General features: G+C 33.6%; 1 protein-coding gene across 1 annotated transcript in view; it reads left to right on the top strand.

Moving 5' to 3' along the window:
* The window catches only part of LOC147064666 (uncharacterized), a 50,669-nt gene extending 40,792 nt beyond the window's left edge, over positions 1–9,877 (top strand). The window contains exons 13-16 of the mRNA XM_085957686.1: positions 95–157; positions 1,812–2,083; positions 2,746–2,909; positions 7,527–9,877. Coding sequence (XP_085813812.1) covers positions 95–157; positions 1,812–2,083; positions 2,746–2,909; positions 7,527–7,820 — 793 coding nt within the window. The 3' untranslated portion in view covers positions 7,821–9,877. The remainder of the gene's footprint in view (positions 1–94; positions 158–1,811; positions 2,084–2,745; positions 2,910–7,526) is intronic.
* Positions 9,878–12,931: the final 3,054 nt, after the last annotated feature.

Raw genomic sequence — 12,931 nt, 5'->3', positions numbered from 1 at the left:
CAAACGTTTGGTACAATGTAAGCTAGTAGGTGCCAAATAATGTGAACGGTTAAACTTTACTCATTTCCTCTTTACAACTTACACGCTACCACAGATGTCCTATCCCAGGGTGTGATGGATCTGGTCACGCCACTGGAAAATTTTTGTCACACAGAAGGTGGGTGAAATGCGATTTACATTGTTCTTTCTGTGTAAGGTCATTATGTTGTTTTGTCCGTATTGTAGTTTTTATGTGTTTACACTTATTACGTAATTATTATGTACCTACCGAATGTAATAAAAATACAAGTTTTTTTTTAAATTGATAATATAAAAATTGTAAAGTTGTAAAAAAAATAATTACGTATCTACACTGTTGAAGTTACATACATTATGATTACAGTGTACCTGTTGTGAATGTTGATATTTAATAATTTGACATAAAGACTTATCCTAGCGAAAATATTTTTTCACCTAAGTAGGTATACCTATTACTTACCTAATTTATTGTATTAGTCCTATTTCAAAGTCATTCTTGTTACGCCACTGCGAGTTATTCAATCTGAACCGAATTATTCGGTTCACAAAAATTAACTGTGGCGCGGATAATTAACCGCGGAGGATATATTTTAATTTCAGGATTTTTTACTATTTCCTTATTTATTTTATGGTTCCTGCACACGTGGATACAAAGAAAAATCCTCCGGTATACGAAATAAGTACATTAATTCACTGTACACTCGTACTATTCAAAATTATAAAGGGGACACTCCAATTCGTAGTACCTACTAAAAAATGGTATACCTATCTAATTTGTCGCTAAACAATGTGGTCAGTACGCATTATTATTGCTTTACAATTTCACGGTTATTATAAATTTTCTTCAGTATGACAGTGTATAAATATGTAACAGTTTTTTGAAATTTCGTCTTAAGATATGAAAACCTCGTAACTTCAAATTTTACGATATTGGATTTTTTATTTATTTTATAGCCAATTTGATGAGCTATGTAGGTTTCTAACTCATATGTGGTATTTATTTATAGTTAGGTACTGAGATATTGAAAAAAATCACAAACTCGTAGGTATATCAAAATTCTATTTTTATAAGTTGTAATACTCGTATCTCAAACAATCTTACTTGATATTATAAGTTTTTAAAATTTGAATTATTATTTTATTTTTTCATTATATTTTTCCATCTCCTTTTTAAAGATTATTTAATAAATGAAAGGTCCAAAATGTGTTTTCTTTTCAAAGAAAATAAAATATAACTATTTATTATATAAATTGAACCCTCGAACTCAATAAAAATCTTGCATTGGAATAACAAAAACTCGTAACTCATTTTATTTATCATTCAAATACTGCCGAATCTATAAAATGCGCCACTTGATTAATTAATTATCTTCTAAAAAAACTTTGATCATGTTCTTGAAGAAAATTTTGAGTAAAACTGTTTTTTCATCCTCCTGAACATTTTAACATTTTTCGTTACGAGGTTTTCATAATATCTTAACGACGATTTGTGACCTTGTCAATACATTTACGGTGCAACTATAGGCGCGGTAATTAAAATTTCCACGGTGCAGAAGTGATGAATTTAAACCTCAATAAAAAGTTACAATGTAGGTATCACCACTTATTTCAATTATGTCAGCTGTTCTAATTAAAAAGGCAGGTGTCTAATTATCAATCTTCCCAATCCTGAGTAATTGTATGATATCCTTAAAAAACACGGATGGGAACCCTGTTGTGAGGACATTCTTATTATATAATATGTACTCTCAAATTAGTTTTTACTACATTAATATTTGTTTAATTGTGCGCAGTGCGTCCGGCTGTCCTATAGCGAACCGGAATAAAATGCGCGTCCTGGAGAGCGGAGGCACCGTGGAGCAGCACAAAGCGGCGGTTGCGGCGGCCACGGCGATGAAGTTCGAGGGAGTGAACTGCCCCACGCCCGGATGCGACGGCACCGGACACATCAACGGCTCCTTCCTCACGCACCGCTCGCTGTCGGGATGCCCCGCCGCCGGCCAGACAGGCAAGAAGCACAAGTACCCCGAGGATATGCCGCCCCTCTATCCGAAACCTTACTCGGGTAAGGACTCAGGGCTCGGGGGACCCTCGGGGACGGTTGCGACATCCAAAATACTACATTTGCAAATCGGCCAACACGATCGGAACCTATCAACCTTTTGGCAAAACTTTTCTATCACATAATATACCTATATAACCTCCGGACGCTGACACATCAGTCTCATTCTGTAAGCGCGGAAACCATTAGAATTTTTCTCAGTTACCTGAAGCTTCACAGTTTATTCTCACTTTTTGTCTACAATTCATCAATGACAATTTTATACACCACTGTGAAAAATATTCCAAATAAATATTCACTACATAATATGGTACCTAATGAGTCACCAATGGTAATCTTTACTTCACTCGACAACTGTAGATTTTAAAACGAATTCTAAGAAGTACCTACCTACCTATAAAGTATAAAGAATCCTACGTTAAAATGAAAATTTTTACAGTTCCGAATGTTGCTGAGATTGCGATGAAAACAGATGCCAACCAAAAATGAAGCACTTATTTTGTTTATAATAATGAAAAACATCTTTGTGATAATAATTGTTACAATACTTAGAGTTTAATCTTTTAAATATGGTGAAGAAGCTCTTATAAATGCAACTCATTTTCTCAGTGAATAGTGGTGATTGATTAGTTTGTGTGCTCATACCTATGGTGTTTGTGTTACAGGCATGGAAATGGGAATGCAACCACCGGGTGGCGGAGAAGATCTGATCACTCTAGAAGCGGAAATAACCGAGCTGCAGCGGGAGAATGCTCGAGTTGAATCTCAGATGATGCGACTCAAATCCGACATCAATGCTATGGAGTCTCATCTCAGTCACGGAGAAAGGGTATGTACTTTTCTCGTATTAGCAGGTGAACAGACAGTAAGATAAACTGTATAAGTAAATCATAATATACAAATTTATGTAGGTATAATTCTTATTTTTTTTAACTTTCTCCTACTCGCATACTCAGTGATTCCTAACCAAAAAGCAATGTCAGGGCTTCTACTATAACTTAAAGATATTTACAAAAAAAACTCTTTCGTTTTGTTTTCGTTTTTTGGTAAGTAGGTAGGTAATAAAGTAAAAAAAAAATCTTAATTTCTTTACACAAGGAATGAAGGTATATAAATTAAGGAATTCGGTCACCAATAATGAATGAAGTTGAAATTGAATTTGAAGCAGCCTACTACACGCACTGTTCCTTTTGTTTCTAATATCCAGTATTGACTTATTGCTATACTATTTTTATTTTATTATCTTCTATAAATTGACATCTACGTCATATGTGATGACAGTATTAAGTCATGCGCTTTTTGCATGCTGGCGGTATTGCAACGGTTTTATTTCCAGAAACGACTGCAGTGACGTGTATGTCTCGATAATATAAAAGTCGCAGTGCAGTCTAGGTAGGAGTTTCTCAAGATTTTCAAGTGTTCCGCCAAACAAAAAAGATTGGGAATTACTACTAGTGTTTAAAAGAATATTATGAAGCAAAATATCCTATTTCATACACCAGTGACGATTATAGAGATGGGAAAACTGGTCTATTTTGAAGACTAAGTAGAGGAAGGGTGCCTATTATGAGATACTTTTTTTTGTGACATTCTCAAACCTAAAATAAACTCATTGCAGGGTATCTATTATCATAAATACATCAAACATACTGTTTACTAATAAATTTGTAGTCATGAGATTTTTCTTTCAGCCAGTTTATTTTAGAATCGCATTTTAGTAAAAAATGTCAAATAAGCTGTTCTCCAAAAAGTGTTCCTAATTTGAGATAGTCGCTGTTCCTAATATGAGACTATCTCATATTGGGAACATTATGAAAAAAAACAACAGCTGTAATTGATATGAATAATTATATATTTGTTTACATTTCACGTGGTCTCATTTAATCCAAATCCACTTTTTATTCAAATATTATCGTAACAAAAAACACAAATAAAAACATCTCCTGCTGTTAAATTACCCCAGTCTTCATGACTCCATTTGAAACACCTGCGCCCATTTTTATGCTCTTGTATCTTCCGTAAAATTCCAACTACACTAAATAAATACGCATGGCATCATTTTCTTCATCGTCGTCATCAGCACTATCATCGTTAAATATCATCTCTTCTCCACCTTCGCTTGACGACGACTCTGATTCCTCTTTGTTCCTTTTAATTTCTTTCTGATTTTTCTTTCCCATCGCTTTTTCCATTCTATTTTATTTTTTTCCTCAGCCGTCTTTTCTTTTTGTATTTTCTTTTCGTTCGCTTACTGGGTCTCGATCATCTTTGACATAACGTACAGTGTGCCTTTTGGCAGCTTTCAGATATCCCATTTCTTTCTTGCAAACGGCGTTCAGAGCTTGAAACATAGACTTGAGGTCCCAGCTGTTCCTTTTTGACGGAGGCATCTATGGAAAATATAATATAAAACATACATACACATTATAAACGTTGATATGGTTTCAAAGTAAAATGTGTACCTAATATGAGATATCTCATATTGGGCACACCCAAGTATCTCATTTTAGGCTCATTCAAAATTTGACATAATAAAATGAACTATTCTTCTTCTAGAGTCGATAATGATACAGAAGATACTCAAATATAAAGTAAACTACCAAACTAAGTGCATAATTAAGAAATAAACATTGTACGATACATTAGAGATGTTCTACGATCATCAAAAGTAGCACGCGGCAAAATTTCTTGGACGAGTGATCGACGAAAACACACATACACCAACAAAGACAGGCGCTGCACGCTGCACACTGACAGTCGTTTGGAGCTATTACTCCTCGCTACCGCGTGACACCAGCACCATATTTTATTATCGTCCGGTTGCTGAGTTATTGCTATATCTCATATTAGGCACCTATCTCATAATAGGCACCCTTCCTCTATACTTACCACCAGTATAAAAAAATACTTAGTATAGAAACTTGTTCCAAAATACTTACTAGTATTTGGAATACTATATAGAGCGTTTGGCGTGCGTATGCGACAAAAGTTTCATACTCGACTGAAACTAAAACCAACACCATAATATTAGTATTTGAAATACGTATAGGCTCAGGGAACTCAGACTGTGTGTCAGCTTCAATATAATCACTAAAAATACGCTGGGCTCCACTTGTCGAATAGTCCCATTTATTATAAAATTTTAAACACATTTTAAATTTATGAGTTGTTTTTCTGTTAGGTTACAATATTCATGTTAACAAAAATGAATAACAGTCTTTTTTTTTTAAACATGTTTTGAGCCATATTATAATGTGCGTCATGTCACCACTAATGTGCGTCATGTCACCACTGTGCTGCGACACAAAATTTATGACCTTATTCATACATTTGAAAACAATAGACTAATAAATTAAAATATACCTATATTCAAGTGCTATTTCGTTAGCATGTATTTATTGTCAACAGTGTTAAAAGTCTACCAACTGGCGAGTACACAGAACAGCGACTCAAGATTAGGGAATCCAATCCCGAGCCAAAATTCTGATCCCGGGATTTCGGGATTACAATTTGACAATCCCGGGATCCCGGGATTGGCATTTTTTTCCATTGTTAATACAAAAAAAAATTATTTACGTATATTTTTTTTTATATATTACATATAACATTGATAAAATCGGTCAAAAAGGTACTGTTCGTTTATACGGAATACAGCGGAAAACGCATTTTGAAATTAGCCGATAATCTGGATTATTTGTTAGGTTAACCTAACCTAACCTAAACTAACCCAAACTAACAAGTAATCCAGTTTATCGGCTATTTTCAAAATTCGTTTTCCGCTGTATTCCGTATAACCGAACAGTACCTAAATCTAGTATAATTTATAATATTTAATATAAATAATTAATATAATAATATTAAATATATATAAATATATAAATAATAATGTGAATTTAATACGAGATTGCTGTTTCTGATAATAAAGACCTAATGAATGGGTTAGCGAGATTTAAAATAGTAAAGCAAATAATCATGGCGTACTTATGGCCTTTCCGCTTCATAAATCTAATTAGTCAGCCAAATATGAAACTGCCGTAAAACGTATGAGATCATGGTGGAATTACTTTGTTAAAAGTGCGAAGCATTGTTTTTTTCCAATCTTTCTCATTTTTAATAATTTATGTGAAAAAATAAAATGAATCGGTAACTTACACATAAATCAAACTATCAAAGGTATAAATCGAAATCAAAGGTATAAATCAAGCTTCATTCAAACTCAGTTTATTTCTAATGTAGTTATTTTTTATTAAAAACATTTTTCTGTTATATTTTCGCTTTTATTGTTCCATAAAAATTGATAAAAAAAATCAATCCCGAAATCCCGGGATTACGTTTATCAATCCCGGGATTCATAGGTATCGAAAATAGCTCGGGATCCCGTGATTGGAATCCCTACTCACGATGATATCACGGTTTTTTTGGAATAAGTTTATTGGGCCACACATACTGAGTATGGGTAGTTTCATCCAAAACTTGAGTACACAAACTGGTGACAGTATATCCAACTCACCTCTCTCTCCCCACTCGAATGGTGGAGGTAGGCTGTTAAGATCTGACATAAATAATACACACTAAACTTTGTCAATAATTGTATTTGTTTTCATTAAACTAAGACTATTATGTGTAAGTGGAAAGTGTTCGTTAGGTTTTAAAATTCAATTAAACTCTGCCTAATCAAAGCCATAGTAGATATTTTAGTCTACAAATATTCATTTCTCTATAAAATATCTAAAATTATGCCATTAAACTGTACATCATTTTAGGTAATTTATAGATAGAAGAATATTTTTTTATTAATTATGGTTTGAGGCAAGATTTGATGAATTTAAAAAAACTAACTGACACCATCGGTAATAGGAAAATTTGTTCTTAATTCAATGAAAACAAATAAAAGTATGACTGAAAAAGTGTGCACTATTTTTGTCGGGTCACCCATAGCATACCTAAACTATTTTGGTTTAGTTTAGGCAGGGTTTAATTGAATTTTAAAAACTAACCAGCACAATAAAAATAAATAAGTACCTATGATTGAGAAAGTTTAGTATGCACTATTTACGTTCAATCTTAACAGCCTACATCCACCTCTCGACACTGTCACTGAAAACATTAACACAATCACTGCTGACCTTTTAATCACCTTTTAATTATCACATTTAAATAACACATTAATTATATCTAATGGCCAACTCTGCTCCAAACGCGCCAGTCTCGGTGTTAGCACTAAATAAGTTTTAATTAGTAAATCAGTACAAGGTTCAAGCAATGGATATTTCCAGTATTCAATTCTCATATGAATTAGAATCTTTTGCCAATAATACTTCATTATATGAAATTTTCTATTTTTTTGATTTTATTTATTTTATCTTGATAATTTTGTAATTTCATCCTAATTATTTATTAGTGTTTAAAAATACCAATAATTTTAATGAAACTTGTCCATTCGCAGGAAAATCAACTGATATCGCACAGAAACAACAACCTGAATGAGTATTATGAGAGCTTGCGCAACAACGTCATCACCCTGCTGGAGCATGTCCGGATTCCGGGTGGCGGAGGCGGGGGAGGCGGAGGTGGCGGCGGCCCCCCCGAGAAACCCGGCCACGAGAACTTCGACAGCTACCTCAGCAAACTGCAGACACTGTGCGCCCCCGACGGCTACTGTGCTGAGGAAAACAGACCCATCTACGAGACTGTCAAGTCCGCCCTGCAGGACTTCACCGTACTGCCAACGCCCATATAAGGATCAGCCGGCGACGTAGCTGTCAGCTCACGCGAGAGCGGAACGCCGCCGCCCTACCACTCCGATACGTGAATCTATACTTGCTCTTCCGCTGTGCGACACATCCATCAAACGGAAACGTGACCACATTTACAACCGTGCGTTGTAACTGACCCGATAGAGTATAGACGATAAAAAGTGTTCATACTTTAATGAAGTATTTTTTAAAAATAATTCTATACAGACAAAGACAGAAAAGAAGATGATGGCTTGCCATCTGTAGTGAAAAATTAAATACCTATTATTATTATATAACAATCGCTATCCCATTGGCGGTGATCAGTCGATGATGTGTGCAAGACAAAATAATCACTTTGATATTATTATAAAAACAGTGACAAATACAAAGACTTTTAAGTAATAGAGAAATGCTTGAACTGAATGGAATAAAATTTATTATGTCAGATGATAACTCCATTGACTTACTTAAATTAGTAATGAATCATCATGAACATAAAATTAACAATCTGTCATATAAAGGCAGTCAAAGACTCCAGCTGTGAAAATCCTAATAATACCTGTCTATAATTATATTGTTTAGGTTGAATGAAACATTCAAATTCATATTTCATGGCTACAGTGTAAATTACTAATTATTGCTTGCTTACCGATTATTAAAATTTCTGTTTTGAGATTCATAGCATAATAATTAGTATTCCTGCCTTGTCTATGAAGCATCTATGAAGAACCTGGTATATTTTCAAAATTCACAAAATTTCATTATTTTATATATTTCTTGTTTCAGTTTACTCATTCATCTTAATCTCAGGACCAAAGCAATTTTAATTGACAGTGTTTTAATGTAGGTATCAGTTTCTCTTATAAAATTTGAATAATGCTTATAACTGAAAATTAGAAGGATTACTACCTAACATGAAATGATAATACATTGATAATTTTTATATAAATTGGCCATTTGTTATAATAATTTATTTGTATTTTAATGAATTATTTAATTTATTTATTTATTCACCAAATATGTATAATTCAAATGAGAATTATTAGTCAAATATGGATAATAATGATAAAAATCCAAAGTCGTTGTGTTGTTACCAAAAGTTAAGTTACGTTGTACAGTTTTTAGATATAATGATTGCTGATATAATAATTGTTTCATCTGAGTGTATGTATACAACTTTAAGGCGTTTTATTATCTAGTCGAGTAAATTTAATCGGTTGCTGTTTTTTTGTATTCATATTCATCTGGCACATACTTAAATTGTGTAGTCATATTTAAAGACTTACTTTTGGTGTATATTCAATATATATGTAAGTAATTTGGCGTATGTATTAATGAAAATGATGTTTCTCAGTACTCGGGAAACTTCCTGCGGTGGAATGTACAGTAGGTAAACTTTTAGGTGCTTGTATTAAAAATAATAATAATGTCTTATTTGTTTCAACTCTGTGCAATGGTAGACGTAAAAATCTGTGATTTTGTTGTATCGTTTTTAATTGTTTTTTAAATTATTACTGTGAATAATATTATTGTTCATTAAACTTTTTATTACATAAGTAATATTTCATGTCACATACATTTTACTGAGTCACAATAAAAAATAAATACATAGTCAAAATATAATAATAATATATAAATTGTAAATATATTTTGATTTTGATTTCTATTTTAATTATTACTGTAATCTATTGTTTTCGTTGGATATTTGATAAAATCGTATAAAATAGGTAATTTTCTCGAAAAAATTTAGACGAATTTGTGGACAACATTGTAAAAGACACATTACGATCATATTTTAAAGGTGATAAAAAATATCAATGATCACATATTATTTTACAATTATTATTGAAAACCTAAAAACTCCAGGAAGCCGGAGACCGCTTTGTTATTTGGTTTCCAAGTGAAATGTCGGTTTAAAATAATCGTTGTGATGTACAGTCAGTATCAGAAGTATTATTACATAATATTCATTATTCAACATTCTTACATAAGTTTCTGTACAAAAATTATGAGAATATGTGTTGTTACAAGAAATAATAAATACTTGATAAGAATGATACCAATGTCGTCTTTCATTTTACCCACTTAAAGCCTCGATGACATACATTATACATTGAACTACTTTACAAGCTGCTTGTTGGCGAATTTACAATCTGCTTGTAAACTCGCCCAGTGTCATCATCGAACAAGCTAACAAGCAGATTGTAAACAATCTACTGAGAAAAGTTGAAAGCTGGTTTACACGCTACACGCTGGCGTGTGGGCCGATATGCGTTTGCGCAGTAGAGCGATAGTGGCGACCTGCCGGTAAAAAAAACGAACTACTCAATACGTCTTGCCAAAATAGTACCAAAAATGACGGTTTCAACTCGCTAGCTTGTTGGCTTCTGAGCGAGTGAAAAGTTTTGTGTGTCATCATCACACCAGCGCCGTCTTTAGATTAATAGCATAACTTTTTGCACAAGCAACGAGTGGTCCAGTTTTCAGCTGTCAAAATCAGATCCCAGATTGCTTGACATATTGATTCGCCTTTTCTCGTTTCAAATTGAAATACAAAAAATTCTCAAATCAAATATATTAACTATCAGTGTTATTTATAAATAAAATACATTCCTGTTATTCATCAACTGTTAAAGTCAGACTAGTCCTTCACACAAAAACCGGTGGTAATATCGATTTCCAAAAAATATGTAGCATTGATCTATGCATTACATTTGTAGAAGGTGTGTTAATGCTAGTATATTATTTATCATTTAACTCATCTATTCAAATCAAACCATTCCCTGTGTGAACACGACAGACACGTCAGTATGAGCACTCTATAGAAAGAACAATGACAGGTCATCCATAGACAACAACGGGACGGGCGGAAAAAGTAGGACCAGTCGTTGTGAATGTATCGGCTTTCTACTTGAGTCGGCCATGCATTGCCGCATAAGTTTAAATATAAGTATGATCTTAATTTAGAGTTCTGAAGACAACATCAAGTGAAGGACATTAGTTTTAATTCTTAAACAATTTAATATTTCTCACTTTGACTTATTTGTGGTGTCCATCTAATAACAGTAAATTGTGTATTTTTTAATCACATACGTACCTAAAAAATAGATTTTTTCCTAATCAAAATATTCGTCATCCAACAGCCATTACAGGACCATAATCCGAAGATCTTGTACCACCTAGGAAAATTATTGTTAGGGCGACTGTGGCTATTACCAATGATTTTAATTGTTATTTTCATCTCGTTATAAGTTGCATCTTTGGTATATAATCATGATTTCTTTCAAAATAATAATTGTACATTAATCTATCATTGAGTACCTATCTTTGAAACACATCCTGCCTAACGGAGTCCCCCGACTTTCATGTGTGAGATGACGGGCAGTCAATGTACAATATGTCATTTAGTCCGTGGTTGTACCTTCATTGCCACATGCCATCTTTGTCACATACGGCTAGACAGATAATACTATGAAAACCATTCTCAATGCCTTATAATATGGCAACCTTTAAGTTGGGTAATTTCAGGAAATGGATAGTATCAATAAAATTGAGAATACTTCATGGATTTGATTTTGAATAGTAATGGAAGCTCTTTCAAAAGGTAGATGTAGGCACTACATTGTAGTGCATTTAACTTAGATTTCTACTATTTCAAAAAGTTTTGAAGGTTTTTTTTTAATCACTAATATTTCGATACATAAGTAGGGTAAAAAACAAAACATTGATTCGTTTCGTGGATTGTACGCATACTAATACGCGCTCATCGGCTGCCAGGTATTTAGAACGGCTCCCCATCCGCACGCACACCATCGACCAACCGAATCATTGTTTTGTTTTTACTGTACTTATATTCTTGTACTTGTACCTTTACACGTTTGCAAGCCCCGCTTCATGAACCTACTCCATGGCAACATGGATACCATAATATGGACCAAAGAGGTTGGACTCATTCATATGGACACCACAGCCCCCACAAGGGACAGGCGGACAGGGCTCTAGCCTGATGGCCTGGACTCAGGAGGGGCCCGACATGGTGGGTCAACCAGATAAACACACATCACAAATTGACCCTAATAGTAAAAAAGACACCTGCGGTGCTAATTTACTTCAAATGTTAATGTTGATTATTCTTTTAAAACTTGTACCTAGTTATGCGATGCAATTTTTGATGAGAGTCGATACTCGACAATTCAATAATTCGAGTGGATGTATTAAAAAATAATAAAAATCGCTTAAAATATACTAAATACTCTTAATTTTACCTCGGGCACCATTTGGAAAAAGTTACTGTAGAGCGCCGTACTGCCTTTAATCTTAGTGATAGTTAGGGGGGTACACCAAAGATCCTGGCTTAGGGGCTCGCTTCAGGATGTGGGGGCTATGATGGACACACTACCAACAGAAAAATCTTATTTAAAACTAATTAAGTTAATTTTGGTGAAATAATGTAAAAAAATTTTTACTTAAAAACCAAAACATAGTGCATGCGATCCATCGACGAATCAAAAGTCTGCGATCTAAGATCCGTTATTCGATTTGGTACATGTTAAAAAGACTAGAACACGGGTAAAGCGAATTGCAGCGAACCCTTGTAATTAATTATATACCGAACAGTGTTCAAAATAGAATATTTTATGAACCGGATGCGCTCGATAATTTTACGAAAATATTAACTTACCTAGTTATCTAATTGTATGTGTATTTTAGAAAAATAATAATGTTAGATTTTTTATTATATCGCATATCTAGCTCAGACAGTCAAATTAATATTTCCACAAGACGGAGCAATAATTTTTGGGATTTTATGAACCGGAACGGCGCTCCTGGCCATTTCGAGCCCTGATACCGAATCGTTCTAACATGCATGCACTGTGATGTAGTCATGTGACAGTGACAGCTTTCCCGCCTAATCGTCGGCCATCCGTTGATATTTTTAGATGTTTTTTATCTTTAGAATGTGTTTCTGGAGTAAAGCTTACCCTAGAGAATTTACATTTGGTTTGAACTGAGACATAATTTTTGATCAACCAACAGCCTTTATATTTAGGATTTTCCCCCAATTATATCGATATTTTTATTATCTTTTAGCTAGTTTAAGTAATCGCGGGAA

The sequence above is a fragment of the Rhyacophila brunnea genome, unplaced genomic scaffold (assembly GCF_057557595.1).
Source record: "Rhyacophila brunnea isolate RB1 unplaced genomic scaffold, BYU_Rbru_1.0 scaffold_7, whole genome shotgun sequence".
Classification (NCBI taxonomy): Eukaryota; Metazoa; Arthropoda; class Insecta; order Trichoptera; family Rhyacophilidae; genus Rhyacophila; species Rhyacophila brunnea.
The sequence above is the reverse complement of the archived record's forward strand: the minus strand, read 5'-3'. Positions and strand labels throughout refer to the sequence as shown.